We start from the raw sequence: 25,818 nt of genomic DNA, 5'->3' as shown, positions 1-25,818 counted from the left end.
AGAGACGGTTAAAGATTGTTTTTTTTTTTTTTTATTAAACAAATCTTTATTGCACAATTTAGATTGTACAGCAAATTACTTTTTGGACTTTCACTTCCCTCCCTTAGATCCAGAATTGGTTCAGCAACTGGAGGATCACATTTCAGAAGAGTTGTTGTAGTAGCCCGTGGCAATATGCTGAATAATACTGCTTCAGACCAAGATGCCTTTACAAGCATTTTTTATGAAGCCTTGTAAAACATTTATCAGGTCCAATAACCAAAGCTTTCAAACACTTCCTTCACACAAGTAAGGTGTTTGACACAACGATCCAAGTTATACAGACTTAAATACTAAAACCAGGTCAGAAGCAGACTTCCTGCCAATTCTACCACGCTACAGTAGTTTAAGATTTAGATTTAAAGATATTGTTAAAATGTAAAAGTGTGATGTCTGAAACTCATTCTGCCCTATACCACTATCACTCTACCAGTCTGGATATGTGAAAAACCGACAGAGGTGGGATAACATTAAACTGTTAAAGGATGTGATCAATACTGCATAACAGAAGAATGCTAAAAATAATACTCCTTACACTGGTGCGGAGATCACATTCAACAGGATCTAAAGGAGCTTTTTAGAGATCCAACTGAACGGAACATGGATCGGTTCAAAAGATGATAAAATTTATGCTGGAAAATCATCAGTGCCCAACAGAAAAAATGATAATCAAAGGTAATTATACGACCGATTTTACACTGATCAATGGCGCTAACCAGGGACGACCCTTATCGCTACTAATATTTTCCCTTTCTATGCAGTTCCTTACTAGAGACATTTGTAACAGTCCTTTCATTGAAGGCTGAAAAACGACTAGTAAGTGTACAAAACAGTGATGGATGGAATGCTTGAATAAATCTCAGCCACTGGTAATAACTCAGGCCGCATCCCAAGCCACTGTTATTTTGCACACCATGCCACCTCAGTTTGGACCCAGCTATATGAAAATCGTTCTTGACACTGCCCCAATACGAACAGTCCAGCCTGAACTGCCTACTAGGGTGGCATGGTGAGCAAAAACAAACTATGGATTAAACCCAGATATGTGACTGGGGATGAATATTTGATTTGTTCAGCATTCTGTCCATCATGTGTTCTTTTTGCTTTAGTGGGAAGGGTATGCCCCGACATGGGTAGAGGGCTCACTGGATTTAAGGTAGCCTGGCTGATGAGGGAGAGATACTCAGAAGCCGATCTCCGGATGCCTGTTTCGGTCCAGGGAGGACCTGGCCTGGCAGTTCGTGCTGGACTGTTCCCATGAGGAGCAGGGTCAATACTGATTTGCATATGGCTGGGTGCAAACTGGCGTGGCATGATGATCAAAAGAACGAAGGATTAAACCCATATCTGTAACTGGGGGTGAAATGTTTTATTTGTTCAGTATTCCATCCATCATCTGTTCCTTTTTGCTTTTGTCGCCCTAAATGGGAAAGGTATGCCCAGACGTGGGTCCTGTCCTCCCTGTCCCACTGGATTTAAGATAGCCTGCTTATGAGGGATGATACCCCATAAATGGTACCAAGATGCTTGTTTCCGGTCCAGGTGTCATACGAATTGTACCTCTCCAGTAAAACTGTGTCTCTGTTGGAAAACAAACCTCAGGATTGTGCCAGAATGATTCTGCGCACCCCCTCAGGATATTTTGGCCTATATTCCTGCAAGCTCACAGTGCAACATCTGCACCCATAACTGTAGGAAGCTGGCTCTGTATATACTATACCAAAATGAGGTATAGTGTGCACAGAGTTCAGTGGAACCTCAAAGGTATGCAGAGGTAAAAGTAGATAGAACCTTACTCTCTATTTGTGGTAGTGTGGGCGAGCAGTAAGGCTTTATTAGAGGGAAGTGTTAAGCATTTGCTGTACACACTCAGGCAGCAAATAATGTCACACACACAAAGACTGAACTCAGACCAATTTGTTTGTATCAAAAATATTAAGTGATTTTATTTCTTAGAACCAAGCCAAGCCTAGTGCAGGAAAGTGAAATAATACTTTGCAAAATCTTATGGAATGTTTTACAATTGAATGGAGGTTCAAATCTAGCTGATTCAATTACAGGTAAGTCAATGTTTTGAAATTACTTTTCAGTTACTTCACAGATTACTTTTTAGATTACTTTTCTGACTACTTTTGCTAATTAGTGTGAAATGCCTAGATATCACACATACATTTCCATGGTGCAGAGTGCTGAGGATCAATTTTATTCAATGGGGATAGGGGGCCTCCGGTTGGTAGATGCTCATGATCAGGCCACACGGTTGTGGGAGCAAAGCTCCTGGACTTAGGCTCAGGGAAAAGGGGGATCCGGTTTAGAACACATGGTGCACCCCCACAGCAGCACAGGGGCATCTGGGGGCAGGGTGCTGGTTTGGCGTAGGGTGCCCTGTTTTCAATAGGGATTCTCCCGGTTGCAACAAACAATGCAGACTCGGGAACAAACTTTTGGAGGCAACCACCAGTAGAGAGGTCAGTTGGGATGTATTGCGATTCTGTTATACCATCGGTTGGGCCACCCAATGCTGTGTGACGTTGAGTGCAGGGATGTCTTGGCGTCTGGTTTCTCTTACCGGTTCCGGTCGGGGGATCTTTCAGAAAGGGGCTGCAGGCTTGAGGTTGGTCTGGGATCGCCAGGGAGACCTCCTTGTGGTGTTGGGACACTCGAACTTGGGCAGTGGGCGTCATGTGCAAAGCGGTGCAGACTAGCAGATTTGGCTGGAGCCAGAGTCTGTTGGTGAGCAAATCTCATGGGAGACAAAGTCACGTTGTGTACTTTATTAACTGTACAATTAATTCAAATCATTACAGTAAAAAATGAAAGAAAAGAAGAGAGAAACAACAATTCATATATAAACACTAAAAAGCACAACAAAAAAACCCAGTAATTACAGACTTCTTTGCTTAATAAAATATGGTATTTCTGTACTAAATGAAAGTTCAGCACCCCTGTCTGAGTCCCGCATAGTTGGCCTTTCCCCAACTTTTGTGCCCTAAGGTTGGTCCGTATTAGTGAGCGCTTGAGCTGGCCTCTGTGGCGCACTAAGTGTCTTGCAAGGGACGTTTCTTTCTTTGTGGGGAACTGTCAATGGAACTTCGTAAAGAGATCCCATCAGCTTTAGTCCGCAGAGTTTGCCGTGGGCTTCCCCTGGGTTATACTACTTTCGTTAGCGACTTTTAAGGCTAACCTGATTTGATGGACAAATTTCGCCAGTCTCGCTAAGGTCATTGTGTTGGTGGTTAACCGACACAAGGCTGATGCTTCGCTGCATGTCTTTATACTCTTATTGAGGCAAATCGGGCGCAGCAGACGCCGGCGCTCATTGCTAAGGTTGGGACAGCAGCAAAGAAGGTGTAACCAGGATTCCCTCTTGTAGGGGCACAATCTGCAAGTTATGGGTTCCCCTCTTTAGGCCCATGCGGGATTAAAGTCTGCAATCCCAAGCATGGTCAGACTCATGAATAAAATTTTGCTTCGGACCTGTGTTGTAAGGGCCTCGCTTAGGTAGGGTTGTGCTTTTCCTGCCATGTATGAATTGTTTAATGAATCCAGATGAGAGCTTCGGCGGAGAGTTTTATGGTCGAGGTCAAAGGAGATTTCATGCACTTGTTTGTTAACAACTCTCTTCCAGGCATTCAGGGGGATGTCCTGCCGAGGCATGCTTTCTTCCTCGATCTTCAATACTTGCCCAGCCTAGTGTGCCATGTCGAGCCTGGCCCCTCAAAGATAGATCTCAAGTGATTTTTTAGGGAATTAGCCGGGGCCCTTAATGTCCTTAGATATAGCTTTATAATCTCCCCCTGGCAGATCAAGTCTGGCCTCGCTAGGCCTTAGCCTAGTTTTTCTTGCTGTCCTTTATATATAAAGCACCGACTTGTATGCCTTAGGGCTGAATTGAGGAGAGCGTCCAATTTCCCGAGGAAGACAAGATGGCAGTAGCTAATTGCTGGAAGGAGCTTTGCTCTTAGAGCTGTCAAAATTGGGCTGGCGGATGGGCTAATCAAATGCTGGCTTAGTTGTCTTAATGAATGTATAACCTTGTTGGCTTTAGAGCTCTGCTGATTTAGATGTACGTTCGCCTTGGCCCGTTCCGTGAACCAGACCTCTAAGTAGTTGTATGAAGCCACCGAGTTGATTTGAGCGTTTCCCAGTTGCCACTGTACATTCTTTTTCCGATGGTAGGTCCCAAAAATCATGACCTTGGTTTTTACTTGATTAACTATCGGTTGTTGGTGATGTTAAAACTGTTTAGTGCATATAATGCTCTTTGTAGGCCCACCTTCGTGTGGTCCAATATGGCTGTATCGTCGTCAGCATACTGTAAGACTGGGAGCCTCACGCTTCCTAATCTTGGGGCTACTAAACTGTCTCCTTTTAGGGCCTCTCCCAGGTCCGCCGTATATAGGTTGAAAAGGATGGGGGCCAGCACGCACCCTTGCTTCAACCCATTCTCTGTGGTTATTTTGGGGGAAACTGTACGGGCACTTGTTTTGACCCGCACCCAGGTGTCCTCGTATAATGACCTTATTTCCTTCAGAAGATTCGGTGGAATGCCCCACTTTTCTAATTTCTGCCATAATCGTTTTCTGACTACTAATCGTTTTCAGACAAAGTCTTGTTAGGGAAAGCAAGGCGAGTCCTCTGGATTTTGGGGGGTTGCTGGCTGCAGGACACACTGGGATTCCGCTGGTCAATGTTGGGACAGGCCGGTAGGGCTGGGGCTAAGTCAATTGGTGTCGTCCTCTTCTTCCTTCAGTACAGCTTTTTGGTCCTACTACTTTCTTGTCCTAGGAGGCAAGGTTTGGGTTTGCTCCTAAATACTAAATTTAGGGGCGTTTCAGGTAGGTACGGGTTGGGACCAATGGGTCCCTTCTTTGGGGTGGGTGCACCCCCTATTCTGCCACCCTCCATTGGGAGGGGGCATAAGACTCACTGGCTTGGTACCCCCTCTTCAAGATGGTGGGGATAGAGTTGTGCTTCACCTCGCCTCCTGCACCTGAGGGGTCGGTTAGTCAAAGGTGGGTACACCTCTCCTCCTATCTTGATTTTCCCGCTGATTCTCCTGCCCAAAGTGGGGGCAGAACCAGTGGGGGCCAGTTGCTGGGAGCAGCTAATGGCTGGGTCAGCTCACAAAGGCAGCAAGTCTTTGAAGCTTCCTGTTCATGGCCCCTGCCCATCCTGGGGAAGTAGGCTTTGCACATCTGCCCAGGATGTACTTTGTTTCAGGACCCAGAGAGCGGGAGATTCTCAATCCAAAGTTCCAGGAACATGTCTGGGAGTGGCAGCTGCTGAGCAGCCAGTCAACCAGGACACTAGAGTTAGGTCATTTTTCCTCTGAGTGCATTTGGCATTAAATCCCATACTGGCGTCAGTGTGGGTTTAATGTGCTGAGAAGATTGAGATCAAATTTCAGTAAAGCCTTTATGGTGCTGTGGCGTCCGTAATGACAACCTCCCAGACCATATACTCTTCATGGCTTACCTGCACTTTCAATGTCTAAGAATGGAATTAGATACTGTAGGGGTACCGGGCTCATGCACCTGTACCCTCACCAGTGATATAGTGCACCCAGCTAGAGGGATGGCAGTGGATTGTAGACATTGCACACAGGGATGTGTGCCATGTCAACTCTTCACTTTGCTCTGTACCAACACACGCAGCCTGCAATAGCAGCATGTGTGTGTTAGGGTACAGGGCTTCTAAGGGTGGCACAATATGTGCTGCATCCATTAGAGGCTTTCCCTGGTCACAGTGCCCTTGGTACCTATGGTACCTTTTACAAGGGACTTACCTGTGGCCAGAGAGTTGCCAATTGGGTATGCAAAGAGTACAGTTGTAGGGAAATAACATAGGCCATGTGTACCTGGGTAATCTAAATAGTAATCATACAGTAATTGCAAAGTAACTGAACAGTAATTTCAACTGTTTCTGAATAATTTACCTACATGTATCCAAATGAGTTACATACAACTGCATTCAACTGTACTACTGCTGCACAGTATTATTTCACTTACCTGCACCAGGCCTGGCTTGGTTCTAAAAATAAAATAAATAATTTTTATACAAAACAGATTGGTCAGAGTTCAGTCTGAGTATGTGAAATAATTACCTGCCAGTGTGTACAATAAATGCTTAACACTACCCTCTGATAAGGCCTTACTGCTCACCCTCACTACCACAAATAGAGAGTAAGGTATTATCTACTTTTACCTGTGTAAGCCTTTGGGGATCCCCTGGACTCTGTATACACTATACCTTACTTTGGTATAGTATATACAGAGCCAGCTCCCTACATCATGCCAAAGACACTGCACTGGCCATTTGCAAGTCTTCCCTACAGCAGGCCTTGAAGCCCTAATGCAGTGTGCATTATAGCACACATGAGGACATATCTGCTTGAGCAGATATGCCCCTGTAATGTCCATCTCCATTGCTGCATATTACAAGTGAGCATGAAAGCCATCTTAAGGTAGGCCCTAGGCTCTGGTTAAAACGAGTTTCCCAGCTACATAATGGCTTCACTGAAACATATGTTTTCTGGTATCTAACACCTCATATTAATAAACCCACATTGATTTCAAAGATGGATTTAATCAGAAAGGGACCCAGAGGGTAGATTAGAGGTACCCCCTGAATCCTACTAGTCCTCTAGTGTGCTGGCTAACTGGCCAATTTGCATTCCTGGACGAGTTTCGGCCCCCCTAAGAGGTGAGAGCCCCACTCCGAGGTCAGGAACAATGCCTGCTCGGGCAGGTGGTGTCTACATCTTCTCCAAACAGGATGGCTAGTAAATTGGCATGACAATACAGGGTGCTTCTATGAGCACACTGGCTTTGATATGCTAGCCTGGCTTACCCCCAGACCTGAAAGATGCCACCCCCTGCCCTGAGGCCCATTTGGCATCAGGCCAGGCGGAAAATTAGCTATGCAGGAGACTTATTGCCCTGCCAGGCCTGATACACCTCTCGGGGGGGGCAGCCTGAAGTGAACATGAAAATAGGAATTTGGCCATCTTGTGTGTGAGCTAGGTACTCTGGGAAAGGGTGATGGCCACTCCAAAAAAAGGAGTCTTAATCTAGGGGGTGTAGTGACCCCAGGGGTAAGTAGCCTATTGGCTACTACCCTTCACTCCCCCTTAACACCCCTAAATTGAGTATTTAGGGGGCCCCTGGCCCCAGGAAATCATGTACAACTACTGGGAACTGAGGAAGAAAGAAGGACCGAAGAGAGAGTGAACTGAAAATCTACACCAAAGACTGGCAAAAAACTGCCAGGCTGCTTACACTTCAACCAACGCTGGATCGACTTCGTCAAACAATGGACACCTCCCCAAAACGCTTGGAATACTGCCCAGCCCCTCAACAACCGGGAAAGATCTCCCTTGGAGAAGAGGAGTTGCTACCCTGCATCTGCAGGCACCACAAAGCATGTGACGGTCCATAGTGTTGCCAGCCATCTGGCTCACCTAAGGAGAAGCGCAGCAAGAGAAAGGCCTTCATGCCCCAGAAGGTTAGACCCATCTCCTTGCCAAGTTTGGAGACATCAGAAGCCATCCGGCACCAATACTCTGGGTTCCCAAGCATTTGCACCAACCATGGATTGTTGGTGGTCCAGCCCAGCCTTCATATGCACCAAACAATATCCACTATCGAGGGAAGTTAGGATCCACCAGCTCAGCAAAGAGTAGCCCTGCTGCCCTGTTTCCCATCTTCACCAGGTCACCCAGAGTTAGAATAAGTCTCTGCCCGACTGTAACCAGATACCTTAAAGCACCCGTGCCCCACAGCTTGAGGGAGGCGACGGTGCCAATGTGGTCCCGAGACCCTCAAGAGCTGAGCCCACCCTTTGTTTGGCCAGACTGGTCCCTCAGTCACTCTCTGTAGCCTCTTTCGGCAGGAACAGATTGGTGAATGTCTACAGAGATGCGACCCTGCTGGACAAAGCGCCACTGCACATGAGCCCCCCACATCCAAGTCTTGAAAAATGCACTGACTCAAAAAGTGCTTACTTGATTAAGACGATCTTGTTGTCTAACTTCATACAAAAAATATGTAATTTTTATAAATTGGTGTCCAATTTCTTTATTTTGTGTGTCTCACTTACTGACTCTGTGTGTGCAATAATGCTTAACACCATCCTCTGAAAATCCTGTACTGCTCGCCCACACTGCCTCAAAAGAGAGCATTTAGTGTTTTCATTTTTGCCACTGTAAACCAATAAGAGTTGCCTAGACTCTTTACACAGTGTACCTCATTTTGGTCCACTATATAAAGGGCCAGCTTCCTACAAGTACTGATTCACGGAATGTTAGACTTGGCATCTTTTGGCGTGTTTCCCCTGACTTTTTGCTTTCTGTCCTCCTGGTTTTGATTGTTTTTGCTGGTGTAAGATTCTGCGCACTCTCCTCACTGCTGATCAGTAGTAAAGTGCAAGTGCTCCTGTTGTAAAATGTGTTATGGATTGGTATTTCCATGATTGGCTTATTTGAGTTTATTTATTTATTTAGAAAGTGTTATATAGCGCGAACAAAATCTTTGCAGATATCAGAGCGCTTTACATAGAAAGGGGGAGCATGAGGGAACATAGTCAAACAGGTACGCCAGAAATGCTAATAGTACAAATACGAGGTAGCATAGAAAATCACATAAGTCGTTAATACAGATAAAACAAATACGCCACGGGGTCGAACAAGTAGTACAGATCGGTGCAGAGTCTTAAAAGAGATCTAAATGGTACTTCAAGTGTATTTAGCCATGAGGATAGCTTTTACTTCTTTCTTAAACAGTGTAGTGGAGGAAATAAGCCTCGTTTCAGGGGGGAGTGAGTTCCAGATCCTGGGTGCCATTCCTGAGAAGGAGCGTTTATACGTTTTTTCCTTCCGGAATCTTCGAGGCTTCAGCAGAAGATTGTTTGTGCCTCTGGTGTTTCTAGAGCCGCCAGAGATTGTCAGCTTCTGACTGAGATAGCTTGGTGTGCTCATGTGGACAGCCTTGTGCGTCATGCAGGCGATTTTCAGATGTATTCTGGCTTCGAAAGGCAGCCAGTTCAGGTATTTCAAGTCAGGGGAGATATGCGAGTGTTTTTTTGATCCAGTGATGAGTCTCGCTGCAGCGTTTAGAGAAGCTCTTAGGGGTGCGGTGGTGGTTAGGGGGAGTCTGCAGAGGGCGATGCTGCCATATTCTATTCGAGGGATGACTAGTGCTTGTACTGCAGTTTGGAAGTCGTTGGCAGGGAGGAAGGGTTTAAGTTTCCTCAGGGTATTGATTTGGTAGTTCGCTCCCTTAGTTGCCTTGCTGATATGTTGCTGCATGTTGAGATTGGTGTCAAGTGTAATGCCTAAGGATTTTGCTGAGTCTACGATGGTGGGTTGGACATTGAGTGCAGTTAGGTGTTTAAGCCAGATTTGTGTGGTAGAGATCTTGGCAGGAGGTGAGATAAGAAGGAACTCTGTTTTCAGAGCATTGAAATTGAGATGATTATCGGCAAGCCAGGATTGGGTGCTTCTGATCGTTGAGTTCAGGAGCAAAATGTCTTTGGGGGATTGTAATTTGAGGTATAGTTGGGTATCATCGGCGTACATGTGAAAGTGTACATTGGACGCTTGTAACAAGGTGGTGAGAGGTTCCATAACTAAGTTAAACAAAGTTGGGGATAGGGAGGAACCTTGTGGGACGCCTAACGAAACAGGTATTGGCGAGGACATCAGGTTGTGGCTCTTGAATTTCTGCGACCTGTTGTGTAGAAAGGAAGTGAACCATTTGAGGACCGTCCCAGATAGACCCATTCTTGTTTTTAATAGTTCAAGTAAATTCTCATGTTTAACGGTGTCGAATGCTGAAGAGAGATCAAGAAGGATGAGGAGGCAGGTATCGTTTTGATCTAGGATTTGAAGGGCGTCGTCAATTATGTGAGTCATAGCAGTTTCAGTGCTGTGCCCTGCTCGGAAGCCTGATTGATGAGGATTGAGGAGACCAAACTGATCAATGTGTTTAGTCAGTTGTAGTTGTGCGCATTTTTCCAACAATTTGGCGAGAGTGGGGATATTGGTAATGGGGCGGTAGTTGTTTAAGTCAGAGGGGTCGGCTGTAGGTTTCTTTAGTAAAGGTGTGACTTGTCCTACTTTGAGGGAGTCAGGGATGGTTCCTTGTTGAAGTGAGCTGTTGATAATTTTAGTCCAGAGTGGGAGGAGCAGAGGGATAAAGTCTTTTACAGCGTTAGCAGGAAGGGGGTCCGTGAGGTGATTGGATGGTTTCACGGTGCTGAGCAGTTTGCCAATTTCTTCTTCAGAGTAGGTGAAAAAGGATGACCAAGAGGCATTGTTTTTTCGTTCAGTGGGTGCTATGCAATGAGGTTTGGAGTAGAGGCTTGCGTCAATGATGAGATCGCTCTTTATGTTGTCAGTTTTTTGGATAAAGAAAGCGGAGAAGTCTTCACAGGAGGGAGCCTCGCGCATATTGCTGAGTGGCTGGGGTTGTTCCTTGCATTGAGTTCTGATTAGCTCAAACAGTTTTCTCGGCCGGCTTTTTGCTTGGTCGAGCTGGAGGCTGAAGAAATCTGTTTTTGAGCGTTTAATTTTCCTGAAGTAGGCGTTTCTCTTTTTCTTCAGTGTTTTTAGGTGCAGTGCCGAGGGAGCTGATCTCCAGGTGCGTTCTGCCATTCGCATGGCTCGTCTGTCCTCATTGAGACTCCCGTCGTACCATGGATTGGAGATTTTAGTAGAGACTCTTTTTAGTTGCATAGGTGCAGGCTCATTAATTATTGAGGTCATTGCGTTGAGATAGTGGTCAGTCAAGGATTGAACGTCCGAGATGCCGGTAGGGGGAAGTAGGAGATTGCAGCTGGTAGGGGGTAAAGAGTTTGGTTTGAGTTTTTTCAGGTCTCTTTTCCAAATTTTGGGCTTGGACGATTGAGCCGGGTTAAATTTGAATTTTTCATTGATGAAGAATGTGACAATATGATGGTCTGACCAGTCGCAGGGTTGGATCGATTCGAGTTGGATAGAGTCTTCTTTGGAGATGATAAGGTCGAGGATAGAGCCTTTCTCGTGGGTCGGGCTGTTGCATATTTGGGTGAGGTCAAGGGCATTGAGGACATTTTTAAGACTATTTACCCCCGCGTCATTGTGATCGTTCCAGTGGAGGTTGAAGTCACCGAGGTATATTTGGGTGAGCTGCCGTCCGGAATTGGTTGAGATCATATCCATGATTTGTTGGGAGAAGATAGGGTTGTCCCCGGGTGGGTGGTAAATGCCGTGAAGAGAGCATATCGGTCTGCCCTCACTGATAATATCGAGGCAGATGTATTCACAGGAAGTTGGGGAGGGAAGGGTGGAGGAGGTGACTTTCAGAACAGAGAGGTTGTTCCTGTATATGCATGCGATTCCACCACCTATTTTGCCGGACCTGTCAAGTCTAATGATGTGGTAGTTTGGAGGAACCAGGATGTCCATTATAGGTGTAGAAGATTCGGTTAGCCAGGTTTCAGTCATGATGATAAGGTCAAGGTCCAGTGATAAGATGAGATCAGCGATGGCGGAGGAGTGTCTAGAGGCCGATCTGCAGTTGAGGAGAGTGCATTTGAGACGGGGTGTGTCGAGGGAGGTAGAGGGTTCTAGAGACAGGGGAACTTTTCTAAGGTTATTAGGTATGGAGCTTCTGTTGTTTAGTGTGGGGGGTCTAAGGGTATTGGAGTGTATCGTGGGAATGGCGAGGTGTGTGACGGATGTGTGGTATAGGGGAGCTGGGTCATAGGAGCGGAGGAGAGTGTGGGTGTCGAGGTCCGAAAGAGGGTTGCGTGGGCGAAAGGGGCGGTTGTTGCGATTGCGAACAGGGATTGAAGTCCAGTGAGAGGAGTGTCGAGTGAGAGAATCATCAGGAAGGGTGGGGGACATGTTGGGGCGGTTGTTGCGATTGCGAGTAGGGATTGAGGTACGGTGTGTGTAGTGTTGAGTGTGGGAATCATCCGGAAGGGTGGGGGACCTGTTGGGAGGGGAGGTGGTAGTGGGTGCGGGGTGTTTGGGGTGTGTGGAGAGTAGTTCTTTGATGGTGTGAATGTCTTCTTTGAGCTGAATGAGGGTGGCCATAATCAAGTCCAGCGTGGGATAGGTGTTGGGGAGTGGGTGCGTCAGGGGTGAGTGCCTGACCAGGGACTTGGCATGAGGGTCGGGGGGAGGGCTGGTGTTCGTGCTAGGCTCCGTGGAGTGGGCCCTGAGGAGAGATAGTTTGGGAGGGGGGGTGTGATTGAAGTAGGGAGGGGTGTGGTTGGAGTAGGGAGGAGATTGGTGGTATAGGTGAGGACCTTAGTGGTAGGCGGAGAGAGCAGGGTGGAGGATGAGTGTATATTAGTGGTGGTGGGGGTGCAGGTAGGGTAATGGGGGCTGAGGATGGGGGCGGAAATGGGGTTCGAGATGGTCCTGTTGTGGGGAGAAGGTGTTAAATTTAAGATGGTGGCGTGTTCTACGTGATTAGTTAGAGGGTGGTAGTGGGGACTGAGAATGGGGGGGGATAAAGGGTGGGATTTGTCGTTGTGGGCGTCGGACTGTTGCTGGACTAGGTTAGACGGGTTGTGGGTGGGAGGTGTGATGTCAGGGGTGGAAGGAGTGGGTGTGGTATGAGTGTCATGAGTGGAGGTCCGAGGGGAGGTGGGGGCGCAGATGGTGTATGGGGGGGAGAGATCTGTGTCTGTGACTGTGATTGCGGAGTGTGTGGTAGATACCACCGGTGGGTTATTGACTAGGGTGCTGGGGGTAGATGTGAGGTGTGTGTCGTTCTGGTGTTGAACTATGTAAGAAGGGTTGTGTGTGGGGGCTGTGAGGTCAAGGGTGGTAGGACTGGAGGTGATAAGAGTGGCGGTCCGCGGATTGGAGAGGTGGTCTTTGAAGGTGGGGAACAGGTTGTCTAGTAGTTCCAGGTTCTTGTCTCTGGATTGCATTAGGACAGTCCCGTTGTTGTAGATAGTAATGGTGGCTCTGCCTGGGAAGAGTTGGGATGGTGTGATGGATAGTGTTAGGCCATATGCTGATTTCCTGGAGGTGGAGACGGTGAGTAAGGTGAGGAACGCTTTTGATATTTGATATTTATTAAAATTTGTATAGCGCGACTATCGCTCCGGAAGGAGCATCTTGGCGCTGAGCCCACAGAGAACCAGCAATGGAGAACAAGGATCAGATAGCTGCGAGGACCGATGAGTCAGACTGAGAGAAGATCCAGGTCTTCAGGAATTTCCTAAAAAGGCTTTCTGAGGGGGCATGCCTAAGGTTGGGGGGGGAGACAATTCCATGCCTTGGCAGCCAAAAAAGCAAAAGTTTTTCCACCTTTAGTTTTTAGTTTAATTCTGGGTACAGTAATTAAATTAGCTCCTGAGGACCTCGGGCAACGAGTTGGAATGTAGCGCAGAAAGCACTTGGTCAGGTAAGATGGGCCGGTATTCCTGGTAGATTTGAACACCGTGACAAGGAGCTTAAAAAGAATTCTCTTATGGAGGGGCAGCCAATGAAGAGTGTTAAGGGCTGCAGAGGCCGAGGACCTGCGGGGGAGTTTCAGAACAAGCCTGGCCGCTGCGTGTTGAACACTTTGCAATTTCTTAAGGGAAGATTTCTTTATGCCTGCTAGGAGGCCATTACAATAATCCAGCCGGGAGAGAATAAGAGCCACCGCTACTGATTTCCTGGCTGAGATGGGCAGAAAGTAAAAAAATGTCTTTAGCTGCCTGATCAGGCTGAAACAGCGCCCCGCAGTAATGCGCACATGCTCGTCGAAGCTAAGGGACGAGTCAAATTGGACTCCAAGATTGCGGGCTGAGGTGACCGCACTCGGGGGTGCTTCGGAGTTATGAGGCCACCAGTCTTTAGGGGAGAAGAGGATGCCTTTGCCTAGGGGTATTATTTCAGTTTTGGCACTGTTACATTTAAGATGATTCAGGTTAAGCCAGGAAAAAACTTGGGAGAGGCAATTTTGAAATCTAAGGGCAGCGTCGGGGTGTCTTTTGTCAATAGTGACGACAAGCTGAGTGTCGTCAGCGTAAGAAGTCACGAGGATCCCATGGGATTCAATCAACGTAAGAAGGGGAGCCATATATATATTAAAGAAGAGAGGGCTCAGTATTGATCCCTGGGGCACACCCGAGGTGGTGGGTCTTTCGCCAGAAAGAAAGGGGCCTAAAGAGACAGTTTGCGATCGATTGGATAGGAATGAAACTATCCAGGCCAGAGCGGAACCCGCGACACCAATCTCACGCATTCTGTTAATGAGAATGGTATGAGAGATGGTGTCGAAGGCCGCGGTTAGGTCGAGCAGGATGAGCACAGCTTGTCTGCCCTCATCCTGCAAGAACTTAATGGTATCCGACAATTCGATGAGTGCAGTTTCTGTGGAGTGGCCCGGGCGATAGCCGGATTGCTGTGGATGCAGAACGCGTTTGTTTTCCACAAAAATTTTTAGTTCCTCGTGGACTAACTGCTCGGTGATTTTGCCAAGTGCTGGGAGAAGGGAGATTGGGCGCATGTTGGATAAATCAGTTGGGGATTTATTTGGTTTCTTCATGAGGGGCTTAACTATGGCCTTCTTCCATTCAGCAGGGACAGTGCCAGAATTAAGGGATTCATTAATAATGGCATTGATTGATGGGGTAACAACCTCGATGAGGTGCTGTAAAATAATCGGGGGACAGGAATCCGTGGGGGCTCCTGATCTGCAGGTCAAAATGGCCTTTTGTGTTTGTGCCAAAGAGACTGTAGTAAAGTTATTCAAAGAGGGAATAGTTGTGACAGTGTCTTGTATGAGGGTAGGTGGAGGGGGGAAATCCTTATGAATGTTCCTAATTTTGTCAATGAAGAAATCTGCTATTTGGTCGCAGAGGGTTTGTGATGGGGGAATTTCAAGTGCCAGTGCCTTTGGGTGGGTAAAGGACTTTACTATGTCAAAGATGGTTTGTTGTTTCTGTTTGGCTGCGTCTATGGCTGAAGTGAAGAATACCTTTTTTGCTTTTTTTTATGTTAGAAAGGTATTGTTTCCTCTGAAGAATGTATATGGATCTGGATGAGGGATCATAAGTCTTCCTCCACTCTCTTTCCAGGACCCTACACTTTAGGTGACAATCAGTGAGGGCCTGGGTATACCAGGGAGCATTGGGCTTCCTTTTGCCTTGACCTGATTTTTGGTTGGAGTTGGCGGAAACCACTCCATCCATCCACAAATGAAAGTTTATAGAATCTTGTGATACCTCTCCCTCGATAGGAGGGGGGGGGGACAGAGGGCTGCGGGTTCAGCTTGATGCGCTCGGCTACTTTCTTCCAATTGATGGGAAAGGGGGTGGGAAAGTGTTTGATGTGCAATGACGAAGAGGGTTTGGTCATGATGGAGAAGGGAATGAAACAGTGGTCTGTCCATATTTGCGGTAATGGGGAAAAGACATCTAGGGAAGCCAGGTTTGTGCAGATGCCGTCAAGTGTATGTCCGGCCTGGTGGGTAGGGCGGGAGACCAATTGGGAAAGGCCGAAGATCTCAAGTGAATGTAAGAAGTTGAAGGTGAAAGGGTCTGTGCAGGATTCCAAATGAAGATTAAAATCCCCGAGAAGGGTGAAAGTGGGATAGTGGGTCATGAGTGATCCCAAAGTCTCGTCGAGGGAGTCCAAGAATGATGTGGCATTCCCAGGGGGACGATAGACAAGTCCTCCTGATAGGGAGGAGGAGGGGTTGATGTGGATCACGAAGCCCATGCTCTCACAGTCCTTAAGGGAGGCCAGATCGAATGTGTGGCACCTGAAGAGTTTCTTAATAATGATAGCCAACCCGCCTCCTCGACCGCTGGGCCTGTCCCGCCTGAGGATGGTAAAATCAAGAGGGAGGGCAGTTGCCAGGTCGGGGTTAGAAGCATCGTGTAGCCAGGATTCAGTGATGAATAAGGCGTCAAGGTCGTTAGACAGAATAAGGTCATGGATGTCTTGTCCATGACAAGCTAAAGATCTGGCATTAATAAGACCGCAGTTAAAGGAGACCGACTTGTGACGGGGAGGGGAAGGAATGGAAGGAGTAGGGCGTGCGGGTCCCAGAGATGACCATCCGCATGAGCGGCAGGAAAAAGGGCCCCAGAAGAGGTCTGTGGGGGGGTGAACTTTACAAGTGAGGCGTGCTATTTTCGGGCGCATGGAAAGCAGCGCGTTGGAGTCATACCTAGGAACAGGGAGGTTTAGGGCAGAGTGGGCTGCGCCCGGCGCGATCCTGGCGCGGACGGGCGCAGACGGGCTTGGCTTAGGCGCGGCTTCGGCGCGCAACCGGCGCGCCCGCTGCGCCAGCCCGCTGCGCCGTCTGGGAGGATGACACATGATATAGGAAGGAGGGAGGGTGGGAGGACGGCCCGACTTGAGCGCTGCCCTCACCTTCCTCACTCAAGATGGCGCCCACCGCCGAGTGATGTTAATTAAAAGCGGCTGGGCTGAAAGAAGAGAAGGTGTAAGGAGTGGTAGAGTGCCTGTCTTCTCAATTCCCCTTAATATAACAGCCCCCAAAGTTAAAATACGGCGGTTTTATAAAACGTTTAAAAACGCTCCAAATATCTTGCAGAAAAGGCTAAAATCAATGCGCCTCAGATCGCAAATTGTCCTAGCTCTTCAGCAGCTCGCAGCCCCAGTTCCCCTCACCAGGGAGAGCTTCTGTAAGGCAGGGAGCGCTGAGAAGGGCACACCTAAATACAATGGGAGGGCGGGAGGACGGCCCGACTTGAGCGCTGCCCTCACCTTCCTCACTCAAGATGGCGCCCACCGCCGAGTGATGTTAATTAAAAGCGGCTGGGCTGAAAGAAGAGGAAGAGAAGGTGTAAGGAGTGTCAGAGTGCCTGTCTTCTCAATTCCCCTTAATATAACAGCCCCCAAAGTTAAAATACGGCGGTTTTATAAAACGTTTAAAAACGCTCCAAATATCTTGCAGAAAAGGCTAAAATCAATGCGCCTCAGATCGCGAATTGTCCTAGCTCTTCAGCAGCTCGCAGCCCCAGTTCCCCTCACCAGGGAGAGCTTCTGTAAGGCAGGGAGCGCTGAGAAGGGCACACCTAAATACAATGGGAGGGCGGGAGGACGGCCCGACTTGAGCGCTGCCCTCACCTTCCTCACTCAAGATGGCGCCCACCGCCGAGTGATGTTAATTAAAAGCGGCTGGGCTGAAAGAAGAGGAAGAGAAGGTGTAAGGAGTGTCAGAGTGCCTGTCTTCTCAATTCCCCTTAATATAACAGCCCCCAAAGTTAAAATACGGCGGTTTTATAAAACGTTTAAAAACGCTCCAAATATCTTGCAGAAAAGGCTAAAATCAATGCGCCTCAGATCGCGAATTGTCCTAGCTCTTCAGCAGCTCGCAGCCCCAGTTCCCCTCACCAGGGAGAGCTTCTGTAAGGCAGGGAGCGCTGAGAAGGGCACACCTAAATACAATGGGAGGGCGGGAGGACGGCCCGACTTGAGCGCTGCCCTCACCTTCCTCACTCAAGATGGCGCCCACCGCCGAGTGATGTTAATTAAAAGCGGCTGGGCTGAAAGAAGAGGAAGAGAAGGTGTAAGGAGTGTCAGAGTGCCTGTCTTCTCAATTCCCCTTAATATAACAGCCCCCAAAGTTAAAATACGGCGGTTTTATAAAACGTTTAAAAACGCTCCAAATATCTTGCAGAAAAGGCTAAAATCAATGCGCCTCAGATCGCGAATTGTCCTAGCTCTTCAGCAGCTCGCAGCCCCAGTTCCCCTCACCAGGGAGAGCTTCTGTAAGGCAGGGAGCGCTGAGAAGGGCACACCTAAATACAATGGGAGGGCGGGAGGACGGCCCGACTTGAGCGCTGCCCTCACCTTCCTCACTCAAGATGGCGCCCACCGCCGAGTGATGTTAATTAAAAGCGGCTGGGCTGAAAGAAGAGGAAGAGAAGGTGTAAGGAGTGTCAGAGTGCCTGTCTTCTCAATTCCCCTTAATATAACAGCCCCCAAAGTTAAAATACGGCGGTTTTATAAAACATTTAAAAACGCTCCAAATATCTTGCAGAAAAGGCTAAAATCAATGCGCCTCAGATCGCGAATTGTCCTAGCTCTTCAGCAGCTCGCAGCCCCAGTTCCCCTCACCAGGGAGAGCTTCTGTAAGGCCTTTCTCCATTGCGCTCTGCGTGTGGTGTGGAAGATGATATCGGTGTTCAGGGATCCGTTGACCGGTGAGAAGTAGGAGTCGGCAAAGGGTGTTTCCGGGTGGGATCTAAGGCAGTTGTGTTTGAAGCGTTTAGCGGCTTTCTTGGTGAGTACGGGTGGGTAGTTGATTTTATATGTGTGCTTGCCAGCGGGATCCATGGCGGTATAGGTAGGTGCGGGACGGTGAACAGTAATGATATGTACAAATACAAACAAGTTACAAGGGTTAATAGTGATACTAGTGAGCACCCTAAATATATGAGGTAGCAATCGATGCAATACAGGAGAGAAAGTGAAATGGGTGCAGGTTACAGAAATGTACCAAATATAAGTAGAGGTGCAATGCAAATATACGGGAACAAAATACAAAAAGCAAACAGTACCGGGGAAAAAAAGTGAATGAGGTTACAAGAAGGTACAAAATATAAGTAGAGGTATAATACTGATGAAATAGGGGAGCAAAATACAAATGCAAGCAATACCGGGGAGAAAAGTGAATGAGGGTTACGAAAATATTAAAAAAATATATATAAGTAGAGGTATAATACTGATGATATACGGGAGCAAAATACCAGTGTAGCAAAAAATACCAGTGTAGGCAGTACCGGGTAAAAAAGTGAGATGGGTGCAGGTAACAGAAATGTGCAAAATGAAAGTAGGAGTATAATACTGATGCTATACAAGAACGGAATACAAGTGCAAACAGTAAGTTACAAGGATCAAAAAGTGAGACTAGTGAGCCACCAAAGTATATGAGGTAGCAATCTGTGCTTTACCGAAGTATATGAGGTAGCAGAGTTATGTGTCATTCCCTAGTAAAGTGCACTGCGAGTGCCAGGGCCTATAAATCAAACGTTGGTGGGCTGCAGCACTGGATTGTGCCACCCACGCAAACAGCCTGTAAAAGTGTAACTGTGGCCTGCCATTGCAGAGCCTGTGGGAGGCGACGATGTGTCCCTAAACCTTCCCTTTTCTACATGAGTCGCCCCTAAGGTAGGCCCGAGGTACCCCCATGGGCCGGCTGCATTGTATGTGAAAGGTAGGACATGCCCTGGTGTGTGTTTGTTTAAGTTTAAAATATTTATCAAGCGCAACGTACACCTGGGCGGTTTCTTGGCGCTAAAATAGCAGGCAGCCAAATGGGCAGGATCAGTCGCTGAGACATAGACTGAAAAGGCGAGCAGAGCTTACGAAAGGAGAGCCTGAGTGAATAAAAAAGTCTTCAAAGCTTTGCGAAAGCTGGAATACTGGGTGAGGGACCTAAGATGGAAGGGGAGAGAATTCCAGAACATGGGGGCAAGAGTGGAAAATTTCGAGCCACCCTGTTTTTTTTTCCGGTAGCGAGGAACTGCTAGAAGAAGTTGTGCCGAGGAGCGGAGGTCTCTGCCAGGGACATAAGCTTTGATGGCTGAGGATATGAAGAGAGGGGCCAGGCCCGTCCTGGCCTGAAACGCCATGCAGCCTAATTTGAACAAGGCGCGTTCCCGCACGGGGAGCCAGTGGAGGGTCTTCAAGAGGGGAGAGGTATGATGAAATTTGGGGAGACCGAAGGCAAGGCGGGCCGCCTGGTTCTGCACCAGTTGCAGTTTACGCAGGCTATACTGGGGGATGCCATTGAACAGGATGTTCCCGTAGTCCAGGCGGGACAGGACCAGTGCGGACATAATTAGTTTAAGTGCAGAGAAAGAAAAGAAGCGAGAGATAGAACGGATAGTGCGAAGAGTAAGAAAGCAGGAAGAAACCACCGAACCAATCTGGGAGTGCATAGTGAGTTTATCATTTAGCTTAATGCCAAGAGTCTTAACAGAAGGGACAGGGGTAGGAGGAGAACCAAAGGAGGGGGGCTAAAAAAGAGAATTCCAGGGACTGGAGCAACCACCCGTCACCACAAGTTCCGTCTTATCGGGATTAAGTTTCAGGTGGTTGAAGTTCATCCAGTCCCTGATGAAAGATAGAATAGATTGGAAGTTAGAGATGGAGTCAGGGGTAGAGGACAGGTTAAAGATGAGCTGGAGGTCATCGGCATAGTTATATACCGTGACCTCCAGCTGCTGTAGGGCAAAGATAAGAGGCGCGATATAAAGATTGAACAGTAAAGGAGAGAGAGAAGAACCCTGGGGAACACCGCACTGGACCTGGCAGGGGGTAGCTGAAAACTCCCCAAGATGAACCGCCTGGGTCCGGTCCCTCAGAAAGGACGAAAGCCAGATAAGGGCTGAGCCTCCTATGCCCGCCGCCTTGACACGGGAAAGCAAGATGGAATGGTCCACCGTGTCAAAAGCGGCGGACAAATCAAGGAGGACCAGCGCCTGGGATCTGCCTACGTCCATACCCTCTCTAAGGGTGTCTAGTACTGACACCACCACTGACTCTGTCGAGTGCTTGGGCCGAAACCCAGCCTGACACGGAGCCAGCCTCCCATTCTCCTCGACAAAGGAGCTGAGCGCAGATGTAACATGTCGCTCAAGCACCTTCGCCAGAAAGGGTAGAAGGGAGATGGGGCAATAATTGGCCATCACGGAGGGGTCGGCTCCTGGCTTTTTTAAGATGGGGACGATGGAAGCGGATTTTAGCGATGGAGTGACAACCCCTCGAGCCAGTGAGTCGTTAAGGAAGCCAAGAGGAGGCAAGGTACAGACAGAGTAAACCTGCCGTAAGATGTGTGCCGGGCATATGTCAAGAGGGGAACCAGATTTAATTTTGGGAAGGAGAGACAGGAAAAGTTCTTCAGAGAGAGGAGGAAAGGAATTAAAAAAGGCTGGGGCGGGGGGAGGCAGGGGGTCAACAAAAAAAGGGGAGGGAGGGGGGATGTTGGATTTAATTGTCGAGATTTTTTCAACGAAGTAGAAATTCAGCGAATCGCAGAGTTTCTGAGAGGGAGGGGGTTTAAGTGAGGTCCTATCGGAGAAAGCCAGGTCGTGAGTGATGGCAAAGATCTCCTTCGGTTGGTTCTCGGCCGCCAAAATTTTGGCCGAGAAATAGGCTTTCTTGGCCTCAGTGATGTTTTTTTTTTATAAGTCCCTAGGAGATGGACATAACGGGTCTTGGAGGTGGGGGAATAGTCCAATCTCCATTTGCGTTCAGCCCTTCGAACCGTAAGCTTAAGTTCTTTCAGATCATTATTAAACCACTGATTGGCGTCTTTAGGGCGCCTAATCGAGGTGCGCCGGAGAGGGGCCAGGCAGTCGCTTCCCTTCATAAGCCATGAATCATGTGGCATGTCCTGATAGTGAATTACAGCCTGCTTCGTTTTTCACTATTGCAAGGCTACCTGTTCCCCATAGGCCAGAATGGGCAGTTTGATTATAACATCCTATAATCTTAACTGACTCAGGAAACATTGTAGAACTTAGAGTTTAGTACGCCTGAAATCAGAATGATAAAATACATCTTACAGTGAAGTTGGTTTTAACATTCTGTGTTTGAAAATACCACATTTAGAAAGTAGGCATTTTCTTGCCTAACCATCCAGCTTACCTCTGCGAGGCTGTGTATTATCTGTCTGGTTTGTGAGTGACAGGGGCTGGGGGAGACTCCAGGAGACAGGGTGAGTCAGCACAGGGCTGAATAGACCTATTTGCACATAGATGGATGGGAGAAGTAGCACCTGGGTCTGAATTGGGCTGTGCCTGCCTCCCACAATGCTGGCTCCACCTCCTGTGGTGCGTCTGATGTCCCTGGCCTACACTGTCAAAGGAAAAGCAGGAGTCTTGTAAACAAAGTGCTCCAAGACTGACCAGAACTGGTTTGGACTAGGTACAGGACCCTCTGCCTTCAGAGGACAAAGGAATTGCTGGTATGAATATTTAGAACTCGCTGGAATAAAGGAACCTGCCAAGAAGAAGAGCTGGAAGAGCTGCAATGGAGGAGTACTACCCCTTTGCTGTGTTGTTGCTTTGTTGGGTTGGCCTGCAGCTGCCATGGGCAGTGAAAGGACTGGACTGAACTTTCTCTACTTGTGCTGAATATCTCCAAGGGCCTGAAACCGAGCTGGTCTCCTGTTAAGAAGTCTCAAGGACTGCAAAGACTTCACCAACCTCTGGGTACCGCTCCTGGAACCTCTGTTTTAGTTGCCACAGAGAAGAGGGTACCGCGACTGACTGTCACAGACTCCGTCGCTGGCCTTGTGCCCTGATGGCACCGCAGACCGCACTGTCTAGCGTTGCACCGCACGCCTTGGTCTCACCGATGCACCAAGCCGCTGCCTACACCGCATCAAGAGGCACCGCAGCCTGCACCGCCTCGCTTCACTTCGTTGGCCTGGTCTCACCGACCCGATCGCCACAGGCTCGACACCCGTGACCGCCTCGTCAGGCACAGCTGTCCGGCTCCGCCAGCGTCAATTCCCGCCAACCGGCTCCGTCGCTTGCATCGCAACCTGCCAGCACCGCATCGAGCACCGTCTCACCCTGCACTGCCCGCCTTGGTCTCACTGATGCCATCTGCACTATCGTCACCAAGCCGCTGCTCGCACCGCATCACGAGGACACAGCACCGTGCACCACTTCCACTTTGCATCGCGACGGATGCCAAGACCGACTTGCACCGTTGTGTGAGCCGCACTAAGAAAGGTACTGTTAACGAGTCTGTTCACTCTGTGGCTGGCCCGTACCAACGCGGCAGCTGGAACTGCGAAACACTGTTTTCAGCATCGCTGTAGGCTCGGATCGAGCTACCGACTCGTACGAACAGTGTTTTCAACGTATTTTTGCAATTTAAAGACATCTTGCAAATTAACTATTTCTAAAGTACTGTATGGTGGATTTTTATCGTATTTGGTCTTGTTTTAAGTATATAAAAATATTGGATATTTTTCTAAACTGGTGTGGTGTCCTTTTGTAGTGCTTACACTGTATTACTATTGATTATGTGCAAATACTTTACACACTGCCTCTAGGATTAGCCTGACTGCTCGTGCCAAGCTACCAAGGGGGCGAGCAGGGGTTATTTTAGGAGTGTAACTCCCTTACCCTGAATAGGAAGAAGGGTCCCTACTCGGACAAAGGTGCAGGCCCTTGCCAACCAGAGCCTCCCATTTCTAACAAGGAATAACTTGGATATGTGCACATATTAATGTAGTTCACAAAGCAAAATGAACTCTTAAGTGTCCTGACACTAACTACCAAGGAAGAGCAGGCAAGAACCTCAACAACTAACTCATGCCATAGACTGAAAAGATGGCCCAGCACTTGTGTCTTGAGATATCTTCAGTAAGTCAGGAATTAGTATCAAAAAGACGGTCAACCTATTACGATAAGCATTTTTGAAACCAGGGTAGGTCAAAAGTCCTGAAGGCACCAGACGTTTCCTCTCAAAGCACAAGAGATGTGATAGAGGACCAAGTTTCTTTTCATGGCGAAGGTATTCTAAGCTCTAAGTACAGGTTTAAAAGGAGTGTCAAAGAAGGAGGTGCTTCTGTTGCAATCAAGACAAGCAATGCCATCACTCACTATTCAAACTATTAAGATTTAGTGATTGGTCCTGGGAAGTGACTTAATAAGTGGAAGTTAGCAAACCTTCTGAAATGAGACTGTGAGCTCACCAGAAAATCACTTGTTTTCACAATCTAGTTTCAAACGTGTTACAGTGAAGCCCCAACGCTGGGTACAGGGAAATTAACCCACTGATTATTAAGGCCGATCAACATGGTGTCTGCAGTCCAGTTAAGGGTTATGAGTGCAAAAAATACAGAGAACAAAAGCATTTGAGGTTGGGTGGGAGATAACTGCAACAGTTTGCACGACTGTCAAGCAGACAGGACATTCAGTTTAATTCAATAGCAGGACATGTTTTCTACAACATTTCATTGCTTTTTTATTGAAAACAAGCCCAACTACTTAGGTACTCAGTCTGCATTCTTTATCGCCCTTGACGTAAAAACTCCATAACAACAAACCTCTAACCATGTACTTTCTGAAGAATACGGAGCTTTGCAACTGTTATTGCTTGCCACACCCGCAACAAAAATATATGCATATAATGTTCTGAAGGTCAGGAGTTCTAGTGTTTACACAAACAGCACATATTTAAGACTACAGTCATAAATATAAGTAAAAGCAACTTACTTTCTCTCGTATATTTCTGTAAACTTGAAAAGAGGCAGGCAGCAGGCGGGGGCATCTTGGAGAATTGATACAGTTTCTGAACTGGAAATACAAGAGAGTCTTTTAGATGATAGATTCATTTGAGTTCATTTGAACGCGTGATAACACAATACAAATGAAGATATATGCTCAAAAAACTGCAAACATGGAATTAAGGGAGAAACGAAGGTGGCCACAGATACTCATGCATATGAATTAAAAAATATTTCTTAATAAGGCAATTTAAAAATGAAAACATCAAAGTAAACAGACAAGTGAACAGAAAACATGTAAGAATGCTAGGTAAAGGGAAGGTGATCAAAGGACCACGAGTGAAGGAAGCTAAACTAATTACACATTAAAAAAAATGTACAGGTGAGCAATTTGGACAGATAGCCCCTGCACAGCAAATAAGTAATCCTCATTACTTTAAATACTTTATACTGATATTATAAAATCACCATGCCTTTGAGCATCACGTTGTGAATTGTAGGGATTGGGATAAAATAGCATGTGATTTTAAATCAGATATTTTTGTTTTAATGTCTTCGGCCTAGCCATAGAATTCCTCTCTTTACCACAAGTACACAGATTTGTTTACATAGTTGAAGTCTTCAATGCATTGCAAAATATCCTACAAGGAGTGTATATTCCAAACAGTAACTATGGCAACAGCAATATACCTCAAAACACTAAAAGAATTAGTATAAACACAGACCAAAGATTGTGTAATTATGTAGAGTACACAAGAGTCCAGTATTGCTAGTAGGAGTCAGACGTGGGTCGAGAAGAGCAACAAGTCACAAAGCAATACATAAAAAAATAAATCTAGAAAATAACTCCTTTGTAAAGTGGGATGGAAATACCCTAGCGAAACCCAGATAATATTGGTATTAGATCGTTTTTGAAGTGAGGTAATTTACCATGAGTTACAAGCTACTCTGCTAACACATGCATCAATTGCACAAATACCAGAAATTCAGTTTAAAAAATATAAGGGATGGTAACATATTTGGAATGCAAAAAAATATTCACAATTAAAACGGTCTATTACTGTAAAGGAATGTGTGGTGATCTCCACAGAGAAAGATTCACAGGAAGCGCAGTGGAAAAGAGCATGTTTGTTTTCACAACAGAGCTGCCAGGGAACAACAGCCAGGGCACTGAATCAACAGCCACCTTTCTCAAGCAGAAAGGTAATCGTAACAGAATTATATCTTCTACATTCCAACAGCGATATTGGCTCAAGGATGAACATGAGCAAAGAACAAGATTGCTGGTGGGATGTTACATTTACCTTTTCTAAAACAAGCTATAAAACAAACATAATAGAACAACATAAAACGACATAAAGATTAAAAGAAACAGAAAACAAAATCTACACAGTAAAAACTAAGAAACAACAAAATGAAGGGGAAATACCACATAGGAGTACTACAGAACCCTTTGAATCATTGCCTGATAATGACAAGCAACCTTACACACAGTATAGAACCGTCTGAATCACTGCACGAATCGGACAGGCAACCTTACACACCGCCCACTCATACC

General features: G+C 47.1%; 1 protein-coding gene across 3 annotated transcripts in view; it reads right to left on the bottom strand.

Moving 5' to 3' along the window:
* MARF1 (meiosis regulator and mRNA stability factor 1) overlaps positions 1 to 25,818 on the bottom strand; it is a 745,071-nt gene that overhangs the window by 381,398 nt on the left and 337,855 nt on the right. For all 3 annotated transcript variants that reach the window (XM_078663193.1, XM_078663194.1, XM_078663192.1), the window contains one exon: positions 24,250 to 24,330. In XM_078663193.1, coding sequence (XP_078519319.1) covers positions 24,250 to 24,330 — 81 coding nt within the window. The remainder of the gene's footprint in view (positions 1 to 24,249; positions 24,331 to 25,818) is intronic.

Source organism: Lissotriton helveticus, chromosome 10, assembly GCF_964261635.1.
Source record: "Lissotriton helveticus chromosome 10, aLisHel1.1, whole genome shotgun sequence".
Lineage (NCBI taxonomy): Eukaryota > Metazoa > Chordata > Amphibia > Caudata > Salamandridae > Lissotriton > Lissotriton helveticus.
The sequence above is the reverse complement of the archived record's forward strand: the minus strand, read 5'-3'. Positions and strand labels throughout refer to the sequence as shown.